This window comes from Sylvia atricapilla, chromosome 1 (genome assembly GCF_009819655.1).
Source record: "Sylvia atricapilla isolate bSylAtr1 chromosome 1, bSylAtr1.pri, whole genome shotgun sequence".
In the NCBI taxonomy this organism is placed as follows: Eukaryota; Metazoa; Chordata; class Aves; order Passeriformes; family Sylviidae; genus Sylvia; species Sylvia atricapilla.
Window position 1 is genome coordinate 10,187,208 of NC_089140.1, and position 27,730 is coordinate 10,214,937.

A 27,730-nucleotide genomic window follows, 5' to 3' on the forward strand; every position below is an offset into this window, starting at 1 on the left:
TATATTTTTTTTTCACTTCTACTTCTGAACATAACTAAACCCCAAAAATTGATAGCTTTCACAGCCAGCACAAGGGTCTGTGAGTTAAGTGCTAATGCTTGTTCAAGTGCAGCCTCATCCAGACAGGTTTGTGAATTGGCGGCGTAATGGCTTGAGAATCCATACTTGGATCGATTCCTAAATTTGAGGAGGTGGCAGAGCAATGAATGGCTTTCCTAAGTGTCATGCCAGTGCCCTGTGCACAGACACATTCACAGTCACTGTCAAAGCAGCATAATTCTTAATAACACCATGGTCTACCCCAGACTTGTAGCTGAAGCAGGACTTTATCAGGTTAGTGTGATTAGCACTAGTGATTGACTCTTTGCAAGCTATGAGGAATTTCAGGAAAATATATATGCCTGGAACACAGTTATTTTATATGAGAGGCTTAGAAATCCGTGCTACATGGTCATCACAACACACACAGGCAGCAGCAGGTGCACTGGAGCAAACAGACATGTTCCTAATACAAGCTAAAGCTCCTAAGACACTTATATTTAGGTGTCTACAAGAAGGTGCTTAAGCTAAGCTCCCATTATGAAAAACAGAGACCTGGACCAGAACTCAGGATTCAAAACAAAGGTGTCAAATTTCTTTGCAGATGTTGTGGACTGTGATACTTGACTTGACTAGAATGGCATTGTCCCATTTTATGTGTGCTCACTCTGTGCAGATGTCTCCAGTACCGTAGGAAGTTCTGAACAGTATCAGACACCCATCCTCTGACAACTCCATAAATCCAGTGAAGCCCTGAGAGCTGTGCAAGTGGTCAGTGAAGGTATCTGCTTTGGAATAAACTGAAAAACTCTTTGGGTTTCATCAACTGAATTAACTATATCTCCTCACATAAGAATGGAAACATAAATATAAGGTTCATAGCCAGACAACTTAATGCAGATATATCAATCCATGAACCCTAACCTGCAAGCTGTATCCTGTCTTGACTGAATTTAGCTAAAAATGCAAGAGCCTCAGTTAAGTTATTTAAGCAATACCCCTGCAAGCTGGATAGCTTTATTTTTAAGTGCATGGAAGGTACAAAACTGTCAGCTGGAAGCAGGTTTTGCCTCTATTTTATTTTTTTTTTTACCCATTCACCTCCTTGTTTCTGCTTTCTTTATTTCTTCTTTTTGTAGCTAAATTGCAACACTGTGCTGATAACATGGCAATAACTGCACTGCCCTCTCCAACAGAGGACAATTATTTCCTTAATGACAGCTGACAAGCTGCTTTGATGTTATTCTTATCTCTGTGCCACATTTTTGAACCTAAAAATATTTAAAAGCTGAAATGTCTAACTGACAAGAAATAGAAGCCATTCTTAGGTGGAGGCTACATTTATTGTTCTAAAACTAACTAACAATGTGTGCCCCCAGGAGAGAGAGCTGTAGGATAAACCAAACAACTCCAGGGCCAGTGGGAAGGAAGGCACACAGTGCTTGCAGTGCAGTTTTAAGAAACACTATTTACCTTCCCCCTTCACCGTATTTCCTGAGCTTCTGTTCAATGGCTGATGGCTCAGCTTTAAAAGCAAAGCCAGGTATGAACACACAGTGAATTTTGTAAACATGCTAAATGTCACACCATCCCCACGGAACTCGTTACTTAGCATGGCATTTCACTCTTCCCATCAAATGTTCAATGAAGTAATGAATTCACTGGATAAGCCAAGGGAGATTTAAAATACAATAACCAAAGCCATTCAGGAAAGTGGAGCCATGTTCTGCTGGATAAAACTGGAAAAATGTAATTTCTCATTAGATTTGTTTAATTAAAACTTTTCCTTCACAGGTGAGCTTACTCTTGGTCTGACTTAAAACAATGCAATGCACATACTTCAAATTTTCTTTCCTTATTACAATCTCAATTTTGCCTTCCAGCATTTCCTTGAAAGGTTTAGCTTTCAAGTCAAGCTTAGCATGATGGATATCACGGGCTTCTTTTTTTCTGTCCTTTATCACAGTGATGGTGGACATCACATTACAGCTCCAGTGCATATGTGATCTTTGATTTCCATTTTTCTTTAGACAGTTTCAGTATCCCATTTGAAGATTCTTTTTGTAGAATATGTAAAAGAAGACTACCTATTCACAAAGCAAACATATTCACCAATGGGCTGGTCAAATCACACTGCAGACAAATTCAGGCAGCATTGTGAATTCCAGCAGTTTCTCACTTTGACAGCGGCACCCAGCTCTTCAAACACCTCCACAGACTCCACCTTCTCTGCTCTAGAGCTGGTTAAGCTTTAAGGCCCTCAGTCATGTTTTTCCTTTCTACCCTCTGTTGTCCACCTCTGACTGAGCCATCTTTCCTCACCCATTTGTCAGATTTTAGACCAACACTTTCATGTTTCCTCCTATGTTCTCTTATGTTCTGCAGGTGGCCTCCAGGAACATCAACAGATATTTCCTTGGAAATCCTCAAATTTTTTGAAAAACACACCAATTCTGATGCGTACTAAAAATATCCTCTCCACCAAAAAATCACACCAAGTGCTGAAACCACTACCTGCATTACTAACATGTACTTCTTAGTGAAAAGTGAAAGAAGGAATTTTTTGCTCTGTGTTTGAACAAGGTTTAATTATTATGAGGTCTTGGTAAAGGAGAGAAAACAGACATGCCATCAAAACCCAAAGAATTATAAAATGTTAACTGGACTCTCTGAATTATAAAATGTTAGCTTTTGCTTTTGGTAGCAAAACCAAAACAGTAACCATCATATTTAAATGATGGCCTCAAGGGGTACTTCTCAGAGGCTTTCAGTACCTTCTTTTTTATGCAAACTAAGCTCTGCAGGCATCCAACAATTCAAAACCAAGCTGTTTTCCAAGCCCAAGACTTATTAGGCATTTGTCTGTGTGCTGTAGTTTCTCATCTGTGAAACATCTGTCCCACGGTTTCAGGGATGTGCCCACATGTTGTGCAATGCACGTGCCTTTCAATGAGATCCATGTTCTCAACACACATACAATCTTTGAAATGCCCCTTCATGGTTATGCCTTGGTAAGGTCTTTGAGGATTAGGAAGGCAGACGTGATAGGAATACTTGTTGATATTAATAAAATGAATGTATGAGAACATTTTTTCGGAAACAAATTTTGTTTAAATATTTCCTTGCAATCTCTGCAATCCAAATAATGTAGCAATAAAAATAATGTCTGTGGAAGAAAAAATGAAATTGCAATCACCAAGTGTACTTGGAGTGCCTTAAGACTTAGCAGCAGGAATAGCTGAAAGCAAAGGCATGCACACATACCCATAGAAAGTATGCAAATATATGCACAGAGAACAGATATGTATTAATATATGTGTCATGCTAATAAGAGAGGCTGTGGAAAATGGTTCCTGTAATTCTACAGAAAATTGCTTTTTCATAAGTCAAAGTGATCTTCTGCACAAATGTATTATCTTCCCTGCCCTGCATAGCTTGAAATGTTCCCTAGCCGGTGCTGTTGGGGCTCCAGCAGCAGGAGGTGCAGGGATCTGTCTCCAGGCATGTGAAAGGAGCAGCAGGTGCCTTTTAAGCACCACATCTCACAGATTTATTAACCATAATAAATAAAGCACTGATGACTGGTCCACATGGTTACACTACAAATAGAGCTATGCTGGTGGTACCAATGATGGGAAATTACAGAAAGCAATCTAGTGGAGACACAGCACTTGATTAAGAGAGAATGAACCACCCATGTCTAAGCTCTTAGAAGCAATGCTTAATTGATAACAACATTGTCTCTGTTCCGTGAATGAATAATCAAATTTCCTGGAAGCAAATTGGGTAAAACTACAGCTTATGGGGAATACAGGTAATTTAGTGTTTTGTTTTTTTTTCTTCTAGGGAGGGTTTTTCTTTATAGTGTGCATGCAGTTGTCCATGTTATCTTACCCAGAACTGAATGATCAAATCAAGATAAAATTCAGAAAGTTATTCTGAAATAAATCCCTGTTTAAGTGGTTACTTCAGCTCTTGGCTGTCACGGCTCCTCTACAGAGGCAGTAAGAGAAAGGTCACCACACCAGAGGGATAGGGATGTATGTACAGCTATAAAGGTCTGGATTCACTATTATTTTTAGATGTCTGACACATGGGCATGCTAAGGATAGAAAAACTGCTCTGCACACAGAATACCTCCAGCTACAAACTCACATCCTCAGAAAGCATCTTGAGGAAACAAAGCTGTACTTTTGTCTTCCTGACTTAAAGCAGGTGGGGATTTAATGGGAAAGAAAAAGGGGGCTCCCCCCATCCCTTCTCCCATTAACACTGCCAAATGCAGCATATCCGTTCCGGATTTCTGGATCTTCGACAGCCTGGCTGGAATAGTACAAATGTCCTTTGCATATGTGCAGTCTGTGCAGCATCTGGATGTGTCAGACTTGCTGGGCATGCACTGTGGAGTCAGCCTGCAAATGTGCAGTGGATCTGGCACATCCCCTGTGTGTCACTGCACGTTTGCTGTACAGCACGTGACAATACGCTCTCTGGGATTGTCCTGTCAGAAAGAGGGAGCCTAAGAGCCAACCCCTACATCACCTGGGGTGTCAACCACATGGTTCCCTGGCCTTACCTTTTATTAATCCCACTACTGAAAAGTAACAGCTCTCCCTTTCCAAAATGACAGCGTCCCAATAAGCATGACAAAAAGACAATATATGTATATCTGTTCATCTATGCCTACAGCCCTTTTACTGGTTACATTCATCACATGGTTTAATATCACTAATACTGTTAAACCTGAAACTGCAATTTACATTAAATCCTTCCCATTTTGCAAAAAACTCAGGCAGAAGTACTTAACCATGTCAGACTGAGGGAACCTGAGCTAGAGCAGCCCTGTGTAAGAGAAGAAATACAAACACACTCAGAATCCAATATAAGTCTCCTCCATAGAATTATAGCAAATTAGTTTGAAAATGAGTGCAGAAGGGTTTCTGCAATAGATAATCTTTTTACAGGTATGTCTTGTTCTGAAAGAACTGTACATCTTATCTTCCCTCCAGCCATCCCTTACATGTCTGGACAGTCTGTGTGAGTGTGGACAAGCACACAGGCTAGAGTATGATATCTTCCATGTGCCCACATGGCTGGCAAAGAGAAAATCTGGTGTGTTGAGGGGCTGTGGATCCTCTGCAGCCTTGCTACAAATGCAGGGATAAAGCAGAAAGCCTGCCACCAGCCACAGGTCCTGCCAAGAGGGATGGGTATTGGGGAAGGCCACACTTGTACAGGCATGGCTGGAGTCATGCGTTGCACTGCAGAGATGTAACCCTGTGAAACGTTCTTCAGCCTGCTGTACCAGCCTGATGCCTGTTCCTGGAAGTCAGTCTGCCTCCGAACGGCTTGGATGTGAGCAGAGCTCAGGCAGACATCTCTACTTGAAAACAGCATAGAACTAGGGGTGCTTAGACTTTAACAGCTTCCTCCGGAATCTGGTGCGCTTGAGCCTGTTTACAGCTCTGTAAAAAGGCAGTGCCAGAAAGGGAATTAGAAACACACGCATTCCTGTGTTTCACCAGCTTATTGTATGCAACCTCCTCCAAAGTATCCATGGTATGGAAGCTAGAGAAGTGTTAATATGTTCAAATGTTACTAAGAAGAGCTATTCCTCCTCCCTTCCCGTCGCTTCACTCTTAGGCAGACAAAGCCAGCAACGGCCTTCCAGATGTCATCCTTTGGTTGTCCTGCCTTGCAACTGGCAGCCCCATGTCCATCCTACTGATGTGGGCATCTGCCAGAGGCTCCGAGATGAGGCACAGTTATATACAGATACGGACTGGAAAAGACACATTCATCGTGCTCACCAAAACGAAAATAAAAGAGAGGCCGGTTTCCTGCCGTGCTGGCTGCTCTCTCTCTAGCGGCCGCTTCCCGGATGTCACAGACACCAATGTTGGCAGTGCGGAGCATTCTTCTGGCAGCTCCTTCACTGTGTTGCAGTCTACACCGTACCGCGGCAGCTCCATTCGCTGCTGTAACAAGTTGAAAAAAACTAATTAATTCACGTTTAGTTTTTTTACATTTGTTACAGCAACGAGTGGAGCTGCTGCCCCCATGCAGAAGAGCACACACGCACACGCACGCACAGACACCACAGGACACCCACGGAGCCAACGCGGGTCGATGTTCCACTCTGCCAACATGGGCGGGAGGAATGTTAGCAAAGGTGCAGCAGGAGGATTGGATGTCCCAGCAGAGGGGAAATGCCTTTGGATTTCCTTTAGTTCGTTGAACACAGTCACAGAATGCAAATTCCTGCCCTTTCCCAATGCCTCCAATCCCAGCAAAAGTCATGTCCGCTTCCATACTGGTTTAAAATATCTCTAAAACCTTTAATCCCTCATAACATCAAGATCCAAGTCCATCAAAGCTTATTAAGTCTTGCATTCCCCATCAAAACAGGTTAGAAAATTATTTTTTTAAAAAAAAGGCTAACTGGTCATGTATGTGATTGTTGAGATATTAACAGAGGCTTACAAAACGCAGCATCATTTTGTCATCCTACTTCCTCTTGGAAAGGATTCACCTCCCCCTTCCTAGCAAGCAGGGACTTAAAGCCATTCAGATGAGTGAGGTCTTAGAAGGATTATATCAAATCAAACCTTTTCAAGTTTTGTCCAAAAGGTAAGACAACAAAACAAACAAAAAGTACAAAGACAGCAAAAGACCCAAGCACAAATAGTATCCATTTATGGAGGAAAATACTTTAATACAGCAGAAGCAGTGTCTTCCACTATAATAAAATAATCCATTTAGCCATCAGCTAAATGATTGAGCATAATATATTTATAAGAAAACAGTGGACAATATTTCAATACTTGTTTTTCTTGATCCTAATACCTTCACTTATCCATATTCCACATTTCTTGTGAGGGATTTTCCAGCAATTGGCTGGGCAGATGATGTTCATTCCATTTTGTCCCATCTTTAAAACAGCTCTGTTAGCTACATTCTCAGACATGACCTCTTCAAATTACTGAATGGACCTTACCACAAGACTGGCTTACAGAGATCCTGCTGCTTCTCCTTACTCTGAAAAACTTAAGTACCACAGTAGAGACCTTGAAAGGAAAATCTGTGAGGTTCTCCATGTTCTCTCTTTCATCATTACATGCATATGAACCCCCGGCAGTTTCAGCTATGGATATAGTTTGACCAGAAGACTGAGAGTTTTCTGGAGAAACAGCTCTATTTGCCTGTGTGAAGAAAGGAGAGTAACAACTGAAAGATAAAAAACAGATTCTGGTACCAACTGTGCCACTGCATTGAGGATTGCTGTGAGGCTCGCCATAACCCAGCAAATCTAAGCAGGTCTCATTAAAACCAGCTGTGAAGACTAATGTACATCTGATAGTCGGGCTGGACCAATAAATACCTGGAAATTTAATATACTGCACCTCTGGTATTGTAATTCTGTTGATTTGATTTGCTTCATTCTCTAATGTCTCCCAAACCGGGCTGTATCACTTCAGAAAATAGAGGTGTCTATAGCACTGATCTCTGTTGTGGAGTTCCCATCAGTGGAGCAGACCAAGTGAAACCCAAAGGCACAAAATCAGCATTCTGCTATAGAGCTAGCCAATATATATATAAATCTGACAAAGAGAGAACAAAGCAGTGCCTTCACACATCAGCGGTTTAAATAAAACTCCACCAATTCCACTAAAAATGAAGGATTTTGTAAAAGAAGGAGAAACTAGTGTCAAGGCCTGCCATAAAAACAAGGCTCAGAGAACAGCCAAGCCCAAGTAGAGCCTCTATAAAGCCAGTGAGACCAGGAATGAACAGGAACACTCCTCGGAGACCAAGACAGAAGAGAGGTCTACACCAATACCCACAACTACACATTGAACTTCATGATCCAGTGCCTCACAAGTGTAGAAGAACTCTGGAAAGTTCTTATACATGTATATGCAATAAAGTCAACGAAACAATACATTATTAAATTTAGCTAGAAGGTATTTTTACACATTTTGGGCAAGTGCATGTAGCCCATCCCTTAATACTAAAACCAGGTATGTGTAAAAGGTCAGCTGCCCACACACCTTAGGGCAAGCTGAACTCTAAGGATATTGATGGTCTCTCTAGTGTCTTCAAAAGTGAGACTTGGACAGGAAACCCAGAAATTGAGGAAATTACAAAGATCCATGGTTCTCTTCCACTCTTGTGCATACTTCTGGTCAGAAAACTTCACATGGCTGAGATATTAATGAGTTAGGACATCACATTTTCCTTCAGATTCCTGAATTCCTTCCAACAAACAATGCCTCTCTAACAAGCCTCGGCTGATTTAATTTTCCAGACATGACTGCCAAACCCACACCAACGTATGTAAAAAATGTACACACACATCAAAGCAGACATATATATAAAAATACACGTAAAATGGATGGAATAAGCTTATTCTGCATAACAATAGCTTTGTTTCTGCCACATGTATTTCTTCAGAGATGCAGATTTCTACAGTGGCAACTATCAGTACACTTGACATCTTCATATATCACAAGCACAGATACACATACCGGGAGGCTGTGGCAGGTAGGCCCCAATTAATTTTGATCTCTTCTTTTCATATCCCTTCTGTGTGATGTCACCTGCCAAGAAAAGAAAAGGAAAATCAGTAAGATGTGGATAAAGACAGTGTCTAGCTGCTTAATGGCAGCACTATCAGCTTAGCCACCACTGCAGTGTTCATCTGTCCTGGCAATTAAAATGAACAAATGAAAAGCGTGGAATGATCATTCTACCCAGAAAAAAATCAATTCAGGCCAGAGCCATTCTGGCAAGAAAATACCCAACCTTGACTTATTTCAGCACCAAAGACCAGCAGCACAGAGTTTTAAAACCATTTTGATGTGCTGCACACAAGCTTTCAAAAGCTGCAATGACCTTCATTAGGTTAATAAACAATGGATTATAAAGAATGCGTGGGCTTGTAGTGGCTGGCAAAACACATCACTGATTAGTATTTTCTATCATTAATGGGATTTTTCTAATCGAGCATGTAAGGCACAAAAGACTTGAAACTGCTGCTATATCATTTCTGCAATATAAATATTTTAGCTAATTTCTGAGCAGTATTGAGGAACAAAACCAAAACAAAACTACAACAGATCCACTAGAAAATAGTATCATAATGGCTCTTTGTCTGGTTTTCCACTGATCTATATGAAAAAGAAATATTTGGAGACAAATGTCTATATTTCCTAAATTCAACTGAAGTGACATTTCACTGCATCTCAAGCTTCCCCACATAAGCTGTGTTTTTTCAACATAAAAACTTGAAAACATTTCTCTGTAAAAGTTTTCTAACAAAAAATGACACATAAGTAGTCATGTAGAACAAAACATATACTTTTAGTCTTCTTAGAGCTCGGGAGAAGTTTGGCAGCAAAGCAGAGATACAGTTCTGACCCTGGAGCTAAATACTGAATTTAATACATGCATATAGGTTTGTGTTCAACATAAGCTACTCCAGAAACTAAAAAGAGGGTTAGCTTTTACAATTAAAAGATTTTTTAGACTAACACCATATTCCCTGTCCTTTCAGTAGGCCTACGTGTTTTGTGAGACCCATCATGCAGCAAAAGATCACTTGCAACATTGGACTTGGTATATTGGTATAGGTTGAGGGATTAAAAGGGCGGAAACCCCAAAAATGCGAGGAGCTTTGTAGTGTCCAGCTGGACACGGCAACGTGAGCCTGTTTGCTCTCTTCCATCCCTGTGCTCAACCTTTACCTAAGGACACCATTCACCAAGAGAACAACACACTCATTTCAATCCCAGCTGCTCTGGTAAATGGGTGCTAAATTAGCACCAATGTCTGCTGGTGTGAAATCAATAACTACATAAAAACATCTTTAATTGCTATTCCTTGCTGAAACACCTTTTCTTGGGAATGGTTCCAGTAAGCAATAACGAGGCAAAATTCTCCAAACCTCTCTGCCAGTGTCCTGAGCCAACCCCTCGCCCCTGCTTCAAAACCCGTCCTTAAAATAACACCTATACTCTTCACTACCATATCTCAAACTCTCAAACTGCTCTACAAAAGAAGTCAGCTAAAATATCTGTGTTTTTAAATGGGGAGAGCGAGACTGAAGCACTTCAAATGATAACATTCCTGTATTTAAGCAGGGAATAAGTGGCAGACTTGGCAAGAGGTCCTAAGCCTTTAAAGTTCAAACCCACTGACTTTTCAAGCACATTTCTTCCCATTTTGAACACTTCTGGCATGTGTTCAAACTAGTGAAACAAGCTCTCTCGCCATTGTAATCAGCAGCTTCTCCCAAACCAGACAGTCACAATAGACACCACTTCATTAAAATGTGTTTTTAATGAAAAAATGTGTTTGCTTTTATTTGAAAATTATAAAATGTGAACAAATTTTTCTTTCAAACTGTTGCTAAACAGATTACTATTGACTTCCTGTGCTTATCAACACCAAAGTCTCACGCATTCACGCCTGAGTAAAAATTTTGCTTTCTTATTTTACTATTGCTCTTTTAGGAAAACAGAGGTACCCTATGGAGAACCACAGCTCCTCTGTGGTATGTGCAAGCTGGCAATGCCATTTTAGATATGAAACTGTTAACAGGTGCTTGACTATTGGTTACTCTTCCAATCACATGGTAGTACATACACATGCAAATCAATACTTCAAGCTACACATTCCAGACACGGCTCGTGCAGCCTGCACCCATTCCTGCCTTAAAGTTTCTTCCACTACTTTATAAACCTATATTAATGGTCTTAATGGAACAAAATTACAAAAATCAGCTATTTCTTTGACACCAAAGTGGAAAAGATAAACATCAGGTGTTATCTCTTGTCAGTAATAATCTTTTATTCAGATTAGTATCCAGACTCACTCTTTTAAAGTTCACCATTAAAGAATTACTCTGAGCAGAAACAATAGTGAATCCTTACCCAGACCACTGACTGCACAAAAAAATATCACCAAAAATGTGGGTTTGGGACAATTTAGTATGAAAATATTTCAGTTTCCAGAAGCAAATAACACATTAATTTGGAATTATCACTAAACTTTCTATAATCATGTCCACCATTTCCCAAGTCGCCAAGTATAAAAAACATGCAAAAGCAAAATATAAAATCTCCAAAATTTTCATTGTAGCATCATTTTCACTATTTTGAGGTGGAAGGAAGTGAAATGTAACACATACTCCAGGGAAGTATTATGCTTTATTTATCAAGATCAACACTGTTCGTATTCATTTGTGGGGTTTTTTGGTAGATTGATCTTAGATTATAAACAATAGCTCATTATCCATTAAAATATTATTATGACATATGTAACACTATTGCATTTCAAAAGCTATGTTGAATTCATTGTGTAAGCTCTAAAGATATACTAAGCACAGCTCACCAAAGGTCAAGTGAGCTTAAATTCTGTTCTTATGATAAATCACCATTCACTCAGTTTTCTCAACACAATACTAAGACTTTTGAACTATGTCATTCCTTCCTTTGCAAATAAATGTGAAAATTTTACATCTATCAGCTTAGGAGCAAATCCCTTCCCAATTAGGTCCACCTAACTCATGTTCTTGCACAGTGCAATGCTGAGTTTAGTCTTGGCTTTTTGAGAGTATCAACAGGATAAGAGGAACTATTCCTTCTTTCCCTGGGAAGAAAGGATTTATGGTACCTTTCTGATTTTAACTCTTCTCTTGAAAAGCCAGCATACTTAAGGAGAGGAAAGGGTCTCACTCACAATGTCCTTTAAGCAGACAGAATGCATTGGGTTTTCTACTCACTCTCCAAAGCCTCTGCAAATTAAGATCTCCTTGCACAGAGGACAAGGCTGGCAATGGGTTTAAGGAAAAGGCCAGGCCATGGATGAACGGATGATGACAAGACTCCAGTACTAAGGATGTGCAGGAGCAGAAGGAACACATGGCTGCAGGGCACTCTGAGGATGGGCTCCTGGGACAAAATACCATCACATAATGCCACTCAGCTGAAAGGTGGCTTCTCCATTTGGCAGCTCCCTGCAGGCCTCTGCTCTGCCTGCCTGTCTTCTGCCATGGCTCTCGCCCCATCCCCTGCCTTTGGCTCTGCTCCCAAGTGCTCTGTTCAGCTCTGCTACTTCTCAGCTTCATCCCACAGCTGGTTCCCAGCCCCTGCCCTCCTTCTCACTCCCTTCCTCCCAAGCTGCATTCGCTCCACTGCACCCGAGGATCTCAGCATCCTCTTTGCATCAGCGCTCTCCAGTTTTTTTTCCCTGGGACATGTTGCTCTTTTCTTCCTCACCTCCACTGGTGATCTGACAGGTTTCCACCATGAGAGGCCACAGGTGTATTCCCTGGGGGGTCCTGTGCCCGAGGGTCAGCATGGGAGAACAAAGCCAAAGCCTGAGAGACCTGAATGCACCAACAGTGAGCAAATGATACCCTGCTTTTTTCCATATTTACAATCGGCTGCCCAAGGGCTGCTGAACAACAGGCATGCAGTACACTGACCCTCTTTCACCAAAACAAGTTCATTCCTACTGAAACAAGTCTCAGAGAGTCTCTCAAGGCACAAGAGGGAAAATGCCATGTTTGCAATGAAAAGGACAGTATGAAAGAAAGACCATCCACCCCTCCAAGGAGGAAGGTTGCCCAGCTGAGCCAAGTACAGGAGCAGGGCTCTGGCAGTCTGTAATCCCACTGCCATCTCTTTTTTTTGTGATTTGTGACCGTTTCTGCTGCTTCCCCAGCTGCAGATGGCAATGCTCTCTGACACCAGCGCCCGCAGACAACAAGTCCTCTGTAGCTATATTTAGCAAAGCCACGCCGGAGTGTAAGTTCATTCGACTGTGCTCATCACAACTGTTACTGTTTGCATTAGACCCTGTGTCTTCTTTGAGAATTTACTGGGTTTTCCTCTTTCCTTCCAAAGGGCTGGATTTCTTCCTTGTTACAGAGGCAATGGTCTAAAGCTGGGGCAGGCGGCTCAGAGCAATGTAACTACAGCACAAACCCTTCACCAGCAAGAAAGGAACACAAGGTAACAGAGAGCCCCTGGGGATACTCCACACTGGGCAAGACACTTGGAGGAACAAGAAATGCCTGTAAATTTTGAAGTCTCTCCCATTACCCTATCTCCCTTCTGGGCCTCTCCATGAGTCAGCTCCATCCATTTGTATGCCATGTCCTACACTGAATCACACGTTAAACCAAAAATGAAAAGGCACATTTTGTAATCAGCAAAATTATTGCCTTCTTAGTGTTTTGTTGAAGGGAAGGTTATTAAATGTGAAAATATTACCACATGAAAATATCTGTCAATTTCCACCCTTTTTTAAAGCATTTCACTTTCAAAGCTGAGTGGTTAGAAGCAATGGTACCACAGAAAAATAAGGTGCTGCGCTGCTTTCATGAAAGCAAAATTCTTAGAGTTGATAAAGTACAAAAGTTTCATTTTCAACTGATATACCTATTAGCTGATCTATTTTCACTTCTGAAAATAAACATGTGCAATCCTGAAGAATTGCTACCATGATATATGGAGTAAATGTATTCAAAATTATTGCATTATACAGGGGAGTAAAAAGAAATAACAAAAGCCAATACAAGCTAAATTTCACCATATCTTTCTTTTTTTCTGGAAGATGCCAAAAATTCTTACTGATCTCAGCTTTTCACGACACAGCATAGGTAAAAAGCTAATGACAAAACCAGGGACGAAAATCACCTTGTTTAGTGCAGTGAAAACTCAATTTTATACTCCATGATCTCGAAGCCTGACTGATGCTACTGTTTTCACTACACATACATGTTTTCAAAATGAAATTTCAGGCTGGGACTTTGAATTAGTTTAAGGCACTTATGGAAAAATCCACCACGGGAAATAATGCAATCAATAACTCCTCTCAAGCACAGACTAACACAGAGCTCGCCGGTGAGTGTCTTTCCTTTACCCATGATTTTCTGCCCTCTAAAGATTCAATTTTCTGTACGACTTGTTTATTGCTGATGACTCAAATTCAGTGTCAGCATCTTGGCAAGAGGGATTTGAATGAAACAAAGCTCCTCATAAAGAGAACTGTGAGTCATTTACTTCTCCCACTCATGATGCAGACAGTCTCTCTGTCTGGTCTCCCAAAAATATGCCAAGAGACAAAAGATTCCATTTTGGAGGGTGCAAGTACAGAGATACCAGAACTCCACAAATATATCATGTAACACGTACAGGAACACAAAAATATATATCAGGAGTAATTTTCTTTTCCAGCGTCTTTTAAAAATGATGTTTAACCACAGCAGCAGCTCAGAAAACTGCTCAGAACTAGGATGAAGAAACAAATGGCAAACTATGGCAGTGGGCAGAAAAATTAATGGGATCCCACACTTCCACTGCAACCAGTGCTATAAATTACAGAACTGCTCAAGTACCTTTAAAGAGATTATGCTGTACCTTAAAGGTTTCAAAAATTTTTTTAAAGGTGGCAATTTTACCCACCTATATCTGAATTCCCTTTTTCCCCCAAGGGTACATTTTGTTCCTCTTTGTTGCATGCAAAGCAGAAAATGGCTGAATTTCAGTGAAAGATAAGGAAGAGTGCTCCACGTGTACTTAAAATGTGAAGTTTATAATGTTTCCCAAAGAGGGTTCTAATTCAGAAGAAAATATTTAAACAGATTATGTTATTAACAGAGAAGGTAAACTATTTTAACAAGGCTGAAATTAGAGATTCAAGGTCTTCTGAAATAAGAAAGTATTCCTGTTCAAAATAAATACTTTCTTCCCATTCTTTTGATAGAAAAATTAAGTACCTGCTGCATAACCTGCAAAGTACTTAGCTTTAATTCAGATTCTACTGCTTTAAAGAGGTATGTGGGCAGCAAATAATTTTGTATGGAAGCCATTTTTTAGTATCTCCACCTTGAACGCCAGAAAACCCCTTAATGAGTTTCCACACTTACTTTCTGGTCCCAAAGTCTTCAGCACCTTTTCCCAATAACCAAAACACTCCTGGGCTCCAAAGAAAGGAAAAAAAAGCCCCAGGGGTGGCGGAGGGGGGCAGGAGAGGGGGGAAATCCCCCAAAAGGAGTCCTGAAATGCCCAATTTAGGCCAATTAAAACAACCCCAGGGATTCTGTGACTCAAAGTTTCTTGGGGCTGGCTGGGTTGGGGAGCAGCAGTGTCTGTCAGAGGGGTGGCACCTGGCCAGGAGCAGGGCAGGCTGCGGAGACCCCGAGCCTTGGCAGCCTTGGGGGAACCGTGTGGTCCTGGGGCATCCCAGAGCTCCCCTGGAACGGGGAATTTGCACAGCACTACTTTTATGGCTTGGATTATGGTAAAGTAAACAGAGGCTGGTGGAACAGTGAAGGTTTCCATTCTCAGTGTCAAGGGTTTATTTCATTATTTAAAGCTTTAACGAACACTTTATATAATGAAAGCAATCCTTGCCATTTTTGGAATTTTATGACTGTTAGGACCCTTCATAATGTTGTTTTCCTTCCTTTATTGCTTTATAAGGCTTATGGGGCACCCTTGAAGCATATATCCTTTCTGCAGCTGCTGGAAGCTCATCTTTCATCTCTCCACTGGCTTTCCTGTTGCCTATGAGGCATTTGTCTGTTCTAGTTATTCTCCCTGTCTCTAACAAACGGTGCAGAGTCAGATCTTGCTCAAGATAAAAATAAAATACAATTCTGAAATCTATGCCTAAGGAAACATTCCTGATAAATGTTATTTAATAGGCAGGCTTTATATTTCAAGTTAGAAATGTTCCCTACAGAAAGATAATTACAGCAGTAATTCCACTTATCATTATTTAGAATTTACAGTTGAGAGCAAATCAGACATTTCCATAAATGCCACGCTGCGTACTGCAAATTTGTGTCCCGATTTTTTCCCAGCCCTGAAAATGCCTTGGAAAAAAAAATACAGCAGCAGGAGGAGGAGGAATCCTAAAGGAGGAACATATAATAGATGTATAAAACAAAATCGAGAATACATATCCAAACAAGTCTGTGTGCATATTTGCTCCTTTGGGTAGAAAAATATGTTCAAGGCTTTTCACAAGGAAAAACCTGCAATATCTAAGTTAAATGGTAAAATTTGTTAATAGTGAAATTTCTTATTTTGGCACTTCTCCAGGAAGTAGCCTATGAAAATAATTCTGCATGCAACCTTGTGCTTTTAACCATCTTTCCACTACTTTTGACATTACTATGTTTAAACAAAAAAGTGCAATTTGGCTAATCTTCTTGGAAGAAAGCACAAATGTTCTAAAAATCAACAATCCTTCATCCATAATTTTGCTACCAGTACACTGATGCATCACAGTATGGCTGCAGATTTCTTCCCAAATTTCAATTCAGAACAGAAGTCTGGAACTCCTGTTTTCATGTGCTGGAAAAAATAGAATTGTTTTTACCTGATGTACTGCAGCATTTTCCCTATTGGCCTGGGTTCACCATAAAGCTTTTGTATTTGGTACTAGTTATGCTAGTCAATAATAGAACTGATTCTGTCTACAATATCCAAAATAATGTTATTTTACCTTAATGTGGGTTAAAGACATTATGTTGATTTTCAAAATAGGTATCTAGAGCAGTTGTACTGTAGTATTAAAATGCCAAAATGTCCAAATGTCTTCCCACAGATTTTGTAAAAATAGAACCTCTTCTGGGGAAAAAAAAGCAAAAAATATTTCATGCAAATGCAAATTTCTACATACTCTGACAGCTGGATGCAAAGAGAGAAAAGCAAAATATCTTAACTACCATGGGAAAACTAAAGCAAGAATACTCCATTTTTAAACAATTTGAGGACCACTAATGGTTCTGGAAGATTATTGAGGAGTTTTAAATTGTGAACAGAGACTGGAATTACCATGACAACTATGCTGAGTGACCAAAATGTCTGTAAAAATGTATCATTTGGGAGATCACTGAGCTCAGTAATCTGGTCTGCAATTTTAGTGCACCATGTTTTGCTATACAACACATGACTTTCAAGAATTTGAAAAAAAATAATCATTTATAAAGGGAACATAAATGTCTTCCACGGCAATATTAACCTTTTTTTTCTCTGAAATGATGGTGCTTGGTTTATTAAATTCAGTAATTAAGTTATATCCTATACTATCACCATACTTTGTTGCAAGCAGTCAAGGATCATAAGGAGGTTGCATTCAGATACATTTTATGAATCTAATCAACAGCCTCTGACACATATTCCACAGTCCAAATAATCCTAAGCAGGTGCAAAATTTTGTTTCTCCTGTTCTACCTCTCCCACAGTTGAAAAGTAACTGATATTACAGCTAGACACAGAAAACACCACACTCAGGAATTTCTGAACTGTAATACCATAATACTTAAATACTGGTGCTGTCTTTCCAAGGAAATTCATTCATAATTTTGTGCCTCAGTACTTCATTTCAGCACATGAGGCACCAGCCCCAAAGCAGACCACCTTCACTTTGTTTCCATCCCACTGAAGGCCAGTGGCAAACTGCTGCCAGGTGAGACAGACCACAGAGGCTGCCTGGGGAGTGAACAGAGCAACCTCAAAGTGATGCCTTCCCTTTGGAGGAAGGGAAGCATTGTGGAGGGAAGGACTATGGTTTTGTTCACAAACCTCACAGCTCATCTTCACTTGAGGAAAAAGTGACCTCCCATTTTACCAACCTTATCCTTCAAGGGGTCTTAAAAGGTGTCAGACAAGTATATGGCAACTTCTGGGTCACTGAGTCCCATGTACTGCAGAAGAGCTTGTCAAACATTCTCAGGAAGAATTGAGTCTCATCTAGAACTAAATTCAACTGTACTCCTTTATTTTTTTATTCCAAGCTGCTATAGCATCCTCTTTACCATTCTGGGGGAATTTTTTCACTGATCTCAATCTTTTCAACTTGAAATAATTTCCTGGTTCCTTGGTAGACAAACTTCATTTGTCTAAAAAAAGTGAATTACCTCAAAAGAGCAAGAGATCAGCCAGTTTTGTAAAACCTATCTTATCAAAGATAATTCAGGTTGTGTTTTACCAAACTTAAATTTACCTTCCTGTCTTTGATTTTTGCTTTTGGCATTCCAGTGCTGATATTATCTAATTGCCTACTTCAGCAAATTTTTCTTCCACTGTTTTTAATATATAATAACCACTACACAAACTGTTTCTAAAAAGACAAAGGCTTCTCAAACTGCACAGTTCCTGGAAGTATTTTTTTTTTTCCTGCTAACATGAAAAAGCTAAACACTCATTTCTCTTAATATGCAGTTCAAAGAAAAACCAGCTTGGATTTTTTTAGCAAATCTGGGCTTGAAAACTAAGGAAAATGCATGCAGAGCAAAACGATCTACCTATCCTGATGATATAGAGTAAATGAAATCTGTCTCTGGTCTCAAGAAATCGGAAGAATTAATCCTTATTTTATAGCCTGCAAATGCAACTTAGATTGATATGTTAAAATATATTTTGTTGACAGTCTATTTCATCCAACAGTGAGATATGACAAAACGCAACAGCTATTTAAAGGCCTTTGCAATACATGAACTGCAATTCATGTTAATAAGACACCCAGATCACTTCATTTTTTTTATGCAAAAACCCCTACATTTGAAAACTGTCACTAGGGCATTTCTGCATGAACCAGAGTACTGAAACTCCACTTTTAAAAGGAATAACCAAAAATGCATTCATGTAATTTTCCCACTCAGTTCCACAAGGACCTCAAACAGCAAGATGAATTAACATCATTTGATTACTCAACTCAATTCCTAGCATGTTACCAAAGGAAAAGAAAAGCCCAAAAGCACCTCACTGTTCTCCTGTTATGCGGGCAAAGTGTTTATGAAGCACTGGAAATATGCATCCTTTGACTCAAGGACTCCTATTACCAAAGGCTGCCTCAGATCCTACTCTCTCAATAAAGCAAAATCCTACTCTCTTAAGTCTGCAAAACACCTTCAAAGAAAAAACAGTTGCATACCTTCAACTACCTCAAGACACAATCGATGCCCCTGTTCCCCACAGGTTTCACAATATTTGACAATTCTATTTTTTTCCCTGCTGTTGTTCACCTCTGAAGGCTCCTAAAGGTCTGTAACATTATTACAGACTTAATGTGACAGCTCATACTGATGTTGGCACAAAGCAGCTGTTCTCATAGGAATTATTACTCTCCAGAGCCTGTGAAATACTTGGAAATCTGCAAGCCTCTGCTAGGTCCAGAGCACACACTTCCATGCAGCTGGAGAATCAGATCTTCATACTCTCATCCTTCTTTTTTTTCATTTCCAGCTTACAACTTTCTCCTGATCAAGATATGGAAATTTGCTGTGGTAAGCCAGATGTGCAAACATTTTCTTTTTTTTCCTCAGTTCTGAGTTCATGATTTATTTCATACGTTAATGAGGTTATTCTGTGATTTCTGTAGCCTTTTCCCTCAGATTTCAAAAAATAATAAAGTATTTCAACCCTAAAGAAGCCACTAATTTCACATCCTTGTTACATTCTTTCCTGCAATACAGAGTTCTTTTCAAAAAGAAGCTGGAATTAAATCATAGCTATACTTACTAAAATAAAAGCAAGCAAAATGTTACACTGAGGAGTGCTCATTTTCACCTGTGCTAGAAGCCAAAATCAGCACTGCTTTTCTAGCAGGCAGGCATTTGCAAAGGCCATTTCCCACGATGACATGTTTCAGCACTTTGGCTTTCACAGACAGGGCGGGTGGTTTAGAAGTTTTTGAGAAAGCCCATGAATGCATGTTTGTATCATTATGTCAAAATAAACTCTTCTGCTCTTGTTCTCCAATTGTCACATGGTGAAGAGTAGCTAATTATTATCACAAATGTTTGTTAATTCACTGGTTTGCAGGAATTCCCCTTGTGGCTTATTTATTTTGTGGATCCATAGGTAAATTGGCAAACATGCCGGCCTGAGGACTGAAGGAACACCAGTAACACACTTTACAAAAGCCAGTATTCCATCTGCTTTTATATTCATAATACAACTATACTTTGGAAGTGCCAATAAAGATTAGTTAACATGCAGAAAACCAACAAGAGACTTAATTTAATAATCTGTTATTAAGTCCTAGCTGAGAAATAGGACTAGCAGAGCCTGGGAAGAGAGCCACCTTTTAAGAAACTAAGAAATCAAGAATTAAGGTAGGATTTACACAAATATATGCAAAACACTGAATTTTCAGCATAATTCAGACAGCACATCCACCTAGATTGCTTTGGATAGAAATGCTTGTGACCAGCATCACACGTCAGCCATCAGCCTTTGGCCTTGTACTGCCATCCAAGACCCTCCATCCTGCAGCTGTGTCCTCAGGCACCTGTTTGGCCCACAAATGCTGCTGGCCTGAGTGCCCCACGTGGATGGAGAACTGTCCACTCAAACTCAACAAAACCACAGGTGAAGTATCTGCTGAAGGTACACCATTGCTCACTGTCCTACACAAGCAGATGCACACATCCAAACAGACCTGTGACTGTAACTCCACATGGGCAGAGCAAGGCATCATTCTGAGCAGCTGCTGGACCAGGTGATGCTTAAAAAGAAACTTGATAAACCTGAAACACTAAGCACAAACCATGCCTTAATTTTATTCTGCTTGTTTCTTACCCAGACTTGATATTTTTCTCATTCCTCTTTTCTTTCCAATGGACACTGATGCTGCAAGGCTGTGCCACAATCTCATTTTCAGTGATCTTCATTCTTATCTACATTCTTTTCTGCCTCGCAAATAATCAGCTGCTCAGCTCTGCTTCACAGGTGTCCACCTCTTGGTGTCCACACCCTACCTGAGCACTGGCCAGCCTCACTCAGACCTGCAGACCCTGAACCTGTATTGCAAACATCTTCAATCACTCCCTTGCTGTTTAATGTTCACAAGGTTTCTAAGCTTTTTAAAACTATATTAATTAATCACCTGAAATCTCAGGTATTGCCCATCCTAATATCCTCCTGGATCAGCTAAGTCCAGCTAAGGCTTTCCACAGCCAAGGCTGACACCAGACCTTGTAACTGCTCCCCTCTGCACAGAGTTTGGAAGCTTCACTGTCTGGTCCACACGAATTCCTCACTTTCCATTTGATGTAATCACTACTGCATGACTTCCTACCATGGTAGCATTGCAAAGCTGACCTCTCCATCTGAAAATCTCCATTTTCACTGCAATCCTCATTTTTATAATTCAAACAAGAACAGCATAACCAGAATCAGATGCTTTCTTTAACTAAAAGATGATCCCCACCATAGTTATATAATTCAAATAGTGATAGGTATCTGAAAAACTTTACAGTTAAGATGGAAAAATGCATCATCTTTGTGTCTTCCTGAAGGCAACTAAGGCTTCTGCCACTTCCCTAATAATGTCATGCTTTGGATGTCTGAAGACATTAATTTTCATGGATGGAAAAAAGAAACACAGGAACGATCACACTGAATCCCATCCAGTGTCAAAAATGGAGGAATGGTCACACTGGATCCCTTCCAATGCTCTTTCATGTCTCTCTGTCCATACTTAGGTACTTAGGGGACAAAGTAAGGCAAAAAGTTTCAAACAGAAAATGTCAGTAATCTACCCTCTTTCTCCTCCCAGTGTCATTATATCAAAAGCTAATAGAGATTCACCTAAACCTCAGAGTTTACATTGCAAAAACCACTGCCACAGCTCAAAGTACCTTTTGCCTCCCTAGGAAAACTGGAACCCCGTTTTGAATCTCGCTGAAGTCTTGGCCTCAGTGAGTTTCAGTGAAGAATTAATTCCACAATGTAATTACATTCAGTGTGAATTTGCCAAGCTTTAAGTTATTTAAATATCCCCCTACCCTCTGCCATGAAAAGTTCATGACATACCTTCTCTGCAGCATTCATTATTTGACACACTTTTGTCAGTTCCTCCTTGCAAGATAATTAATTCCAGATTATCAAGTCTCTTTAGATAAAGGGTTTTTTTCCTATGCTGTTCATCATTCTCACCCTACTAGCACAGTCACAGGCCTGTTGCCCTGTGGGTAAGGCAAGGCAGTGGGTAGTGAAGGGAGGAACACCTGGATCATGCTCCAGCCTGGGGTTTCCCAGTGCTCCCAGTCCTCTGCAGGGCTGCCCACGTACCCCAGCTACTGACACCCATGTTCACACCTCCCTTCTAACCCAACTGTTTCCATCCTGAAAACTCTGAATACACACCTGTATCCCTGAGCCAGTTTTACAACCTCTTATCAGCTCCCAAATGTAGAGATTAGCTATGTTAAACTGAGCAAACTCGACAGATCTGCTTTTATAGTAAGGTGGTCCAAGGTCAGAGGTTTAAAAGGAAAATAAAAACTCATATATCACACACAGAACATGCTTGGAGTACTTCATACATCCAAACAAAAAAAAAAAAAATACTATATGCATCATTTATTTCTACATTGCTAAAAGCTTTTCTTATAATGCTTGCAATTTCAGTACCACCAATCATTATGTCATCGCTAGGACTGAGTTTTCTGTTGGATCTTTTTCTACTTTGTACTTCCCCTCTTTTTTCACTTGGCTGCCTAGTTACTTACTGATGTAAAAAAACCATTTTTCCAGGATAGCACAACTTCTCTGGTTCTTTCCAACCAAAATTATGCTACCTCAGAATGCTCTCTGGATTGAAGCAGAAAGGTTTGAACATCCACATCAGTCTAAGCCTATCTCATTTGAGAATATTAAACCCAGAAGAGTAAAAGAGTTGAAGGGATTATAAAGACAAAGACATATTTTTGCTTCCTCCAAGTTAGAAAGAAGACTTTAGCTAATAAAAGAAAGAATCCCCTTTCCAGTTGTTTCTTGGTAGGATTCTGTTCCAAATCTTTCAAAAAGAAAAATAACATCACATGCATTACAGTGTTACTAATCCTGCCCCTACAACTTCTCTCCAAAAAGTAGTTAAGGTAGTGGCTACTGTATAAATATTTCTAAGTACCTTAGTGGCTTGTGATTCTAAATCTGATATACACATGCAGTTTCTTTTTCTTTATGTCTTTGAAACTGTATATATGTATACACATACACACACACATATATACTGTGTATATATATACACACACATATAAAATAAAAATAATTAACTTTTTGTTTAGGAAACTGGAAGAAACAATCCCAGGAGAGTTTCCTTTTCAATCTAAAAAGCAATGCAGTCAAGCCTCTAAACACAAAATATTTGCTGATTTCTTTAGACATGGCTAACTCCTATACAAGAGTTCTGCAAGAATACAGGACTACTTAAAAAATAAAATGCAAATATTTTATCAATGAATGCCAAAGTGAAATCAGTACCCATCTCACTAAACTGAGAGAATAAAGTCCTTCATTTTTCAACTTGCATTTGCACAGGTATTTAGGCACATCCTTTATATAAAGGTATCTGAGATTTCTTCTCCACAAAATTATGATACAACATGCAACCACTAACTCTGTAGGCTCATAAATTTTGCAAGGGCTCAATATACCAGAGTGTACTAAAACTGTAATTTGGGTTGTGATTATAGGTACTCTACAGGCATGTCCAGGTAAGACTGGCCCATGCTCTTAAAAATCTGGGCAAATTCAGGAGTAGCCCTGCAGGTATCTTTGCTTACCAGTGAGCCACTGTTGATCATGGTTTACTAAGGGAAGAAACATTGGCAATCAGGATTAAAGTAAACATTTTTTACAAATATATATTGACTACAGTTTTTTGGTAGTTAAAGTTCCCATTTGCCAAAAAGATTCAAGTAAGGCTTGCAGCTCCTAGGAACAAACACAGAAATGTCTTTCTTTTAAATTACATTAATTTACAAAACTGACTACTTCTGACTCAGAAACCATCATTGTGTAGTGCTGACCCATTCTGTAGATCCAGGTGCACTATCAGAGCACATTAGGACACACAGAGCCTGGAACAGCACTTTTCTCTGCAGCTCTTAAGTACCACTGGAATATAAATAATGCGTAATAACAAGCATTTATACCTCTACCATGAAAATCACTTACCCTGAGTTGTATACATCAGGCTGTGTATACATTTATACTCTTTAACCTCTGCAAGCTGTATGTCAAACAGCCCCTTTAAAAATCACAAGTTTTTGCAAAGTCAGGCACTGCCTAATGGCTTATTTCAGAAGGTACACTCTGCATACATATGTATGAAGAAATTACAGGGAAAAAAGCAGCTCAGCTTATTTGTCTTTTGGTCACCTAATCAGAAAGGTGATTGGATTCATTTTTACCATATCAATGAAGCCACTGGAGAGCAATCACAACTGTTTTTCCATGTGACAGATGAATGACCTGCGCCATGGCCTCAGAGAAACACAAGCCCATGTTTTGTTCAGGTACACCAGGGCCACGGTTCCCTTCTGCTTGCACATGCAGGGAATATCAGATGTGCTGCAGCACTGCTTGCTCTCTTTTCTTTCTCACAGCATATCAAGGGGCTAATTTAATTTCTTTCACAGGAGACCAGGAGGACACCAGCCAGGAAAAGATGTAAGATATTAAGGATGCTTGCTATCCATGATCAGAAGGGGCTACCCAAAGTATCCTTTATTTCGCAGGGGAAATCACTGCCCTAATGCAGCCAAAGTATTTAACACTGCAACTGAAGATCACAGAGTGGGACACAGGCCTTGACTCGTGTACATAAAACCCACACATGCATCCCTGAAAGTCAGTTCAGCAATTTTGTTTACCAAAGAGTATCACAGATTTGTCTGAAGCTCATTACTGCCTTTCCTCCTCCAAAATATTCTCATTTTGTGAATTCTCTTTCCCATCAGGGTCAATTCAAAGCACTTTTTTCAGGACTATACCACCTACAGCTTTACAAAGTCCTCTGTTCTTGACCTTATCTCTTTGTCCTACAGAAAATGGCATTGCTTGCTTTCATTTAAGAATTTGGCAAGTCACAGATGGAGCCTCCATGGGTGCCAGAGATGCTATTACTATGGTTTACAGAGGATTTCCACACCCAAACTTGCAGCCAAGCACTGCTTTCAACCACAAGGTTTCCACACAAAGATGCACCTCAGCAACCTGAGGGCCTTGTGACACTTTCTCCCCTTCATCTCCCCCCTAAAGCAGAAACCTTGGCAGTCCTCTCCCCTCACACAGCCAGTGCAGGGCATTGCTACCACACTGGTGGATCTTCAGACATCTTCAGCAGGTCCTGCTCCCACCAAGAGTGTTTACACAGTCTCTGGCAAATCTCACTGGTAAATTCCAGAAAGATTCTCAGGTAAGCAAGCTACTTAATTATCTTGCTACCCCACCAACACAGGGCTAACAGATTCTGGTAAAACTTGGGATGCAGGCTCCTGCAAAGCTATGGGCTGCACTGGCTACCTGAAACAAGTGGAAAACAACAGAATAATAGGATATTTAGTCACTATATATTTACTTTAAATTAGAAATAAGTATATGAATACATAATCAATTATAAATTACTTATAATAACTGGAAGTAAGTAAAACAATAATGGGAAGTCTCTTCCCATTGTCAAGGCATTGAGCAAGCCTAAAATATAGAGCCATAGTAAATTTAAAAATTGAACAAAATTACCTTGTGGTCTAGAACAGAGAGGGAAGAGGGACATAGGGAGCCCAGATATAACCTTGGCCCTCAACTGGCATTTGGACTATCTACAGCTCCTCCTTTTAGCCTTAACCTGCTCTCTTTCAGTTCCAAGCAGATAACCCTTCAGCCCATTCCTGCTGTACCCTAAGCCCTGCTGAGAACCACAGAATCACAGAGTATCCTAAACGGGAAAGGACCCACAAGGATCATGAAGTCCAACTCCAGCCCTGCACAGGACATCTTAGGAGTCACACCATGTGCCTGAGAGCACTGTCCAAACACTTCTTGAACTCTGTCAGGCTGGTCTGTGACCAGTTCCCTGGGCAGCCTGTTCCTGTTCCCAGCCAACCTCTGGAGGAAGAACCTTTTCCTAATACCCAACAAAAACCTCTCCTGACTCAACTTCAGGCCTTGGTCCTGTCATTGTCACCACAGAGCAGAGATCAGTGCCTGTCCCTCCTCTTCCCCTCACCACAAAGCTGTAGGCAGAAATGAGGTCCCTGAAAGACATTTTGAGCACAACTCTGCCGCTGCTCCCTTCCTAAGCACAGGACACAAGGATCAAGACACAGGATGAAGTCTTTGGCTGTGGCTGAGAAAAAAAACCCAGCTCCATGGGTAGAGAGCTCAGAAGAGTAAAGGAGATGGACTGCAGATCTGTGAACCTCAGCAAACAACACTTTCCTCTATCGTTCATGAAAATTCAGTATTGCAAAGCTGTGTTACACTGGACAACACCCAGGTTGCCCATGTTCTCATTTATACAAACCTAATTTAGTGTTACACTTCCTCTTCTTTCAGCCACTGCCTCTGTTTCTTGCAAGCAGCAATCCCAGCATGGACTCAAAAAAAAATAAAAAAAAAAAAAAAAAAAAGAAAAAAAAAAAAAGCCTCTGAAAGCTCAGCTTTCTGAGTACTGTTGTGTAGTCACTTGCATCTGTAACTTGCTCTCACAGAAATAAATGCTAACGTGCTTGGAAAATGTGACTTAATTTTCTGATGTGAATGAGTTTTCCTGTGTAAATCCCTCTATACAATTTCATGTTATTCTTTCTAAAAAACCAGAAATTACTACTGCATTCTAGTTGCAGTTCCAGAGTGAATACTGAGATTTATACTCTGAGTTTTACCACAGCGTGACACAAGGGAGCTGTTCTAACTCCCTCCCACATTTACTAACAACAGAAGAGTTTTGTTCACATTACATTCAGCATTTAAGACAGATGCATTTACTAAACACAAAGTAACTGACACACTGAATATACATTTCCATACATTTCACAAACTCATCTAAGAAATCTTTGGTCATTGGTGCAGAAAGCTTTGACATGTTACTCATCACAACTTTATCTCATAAGAAGAAAATCAAGGAAGATGATTTATCCCCAAACTCCCATTTCTCTGGCACTCAACTACAGGCAAGTTGATGGCAAGTCACTGCTTTATACACATCTTCCCTTTTTGTCCTCCAAAGAAAGAAGAGGGAAAGTCAGAAAAAAATTAAGAACCAAAATAAATGATTCCTTAAAGGAGAGAACTACTTTACAAGTAATTATATATATATATATATATATATATATATATTTCAGAAATACTACAGAAGGACAACTTTACAAACCAATAGCATCTGAGATTTTGCCTTCCTAAAGCAATTAACACAGAAGGTGTTTCTCCTATTTTCTATCTGCATGCATAAAGTCCTGCTATTTGGCATGGGGATGCACTTAGATAAAATGGTTTCTCAAATCACACACCACCTAGTATTGCAGAAGCCATGGAAATTACAGGTTCCACACATCCATCTACCCACATATCATTCAGATAAGATAGGTCTCCTTCAGTTTGAGGCCACCATGCAGGATCATTTGCATTGCTATTCTGCATAAGACAGTAGCAATATCTCAATGCAAATGTTTCTGGGTAATATAGTAAGTAATTAACAACAGCATTGTGGAACTGTATGCTCTTGTTATACTTACTTTAGTACATGAGGAAATAAAATAAGTGTGACTTCCCAGAAGTCAGGTAGGCAGTCCATGGGAGCAGTGAGAACTGAATACAAATCTGCAGGTTGCATATTATCCATAATATCAAACTACCCTTTAAAAAAAGTAGAAAAT

At 40.0% G+C, this 27,730-nt stretch overlaps 1 protein-coding gene across 5 annotated transcripts in view; it reads right to left on the bottom strand.

The window, feature by feature from the left end:
* DIP2C (disco interacting protein 2 homolog C) overlaps nt 1–27,730 on the bottom strand; it is a 308,123-nt gene that overhangs the window by 135,697 nt on the left and 144,696 nt on the right. For 3 of the 5 annotated variants that reach the window (XM_066314623.1, XM_066314632.1, XM_066314616.1), the window contains exons 2-3: nt 8,568–8,639; nt 5,850–6,017 (exon numbers count right to left, since the gene is read on the bottom strand). In XM_066314623.1, coding sequence (XP_066170720.1) covers nt 5,850–6,017; nt 8,568–8,639 — 240 coding nt within the window. The remainder of the gene's footprint in view (nt 1–5,849; nt 6,018–8,567; nt 8,640–27,730) is intronic. The other 2 variants (XM_066314645.1, XM_066314638.1) reach the window with 1 other exon arrangement.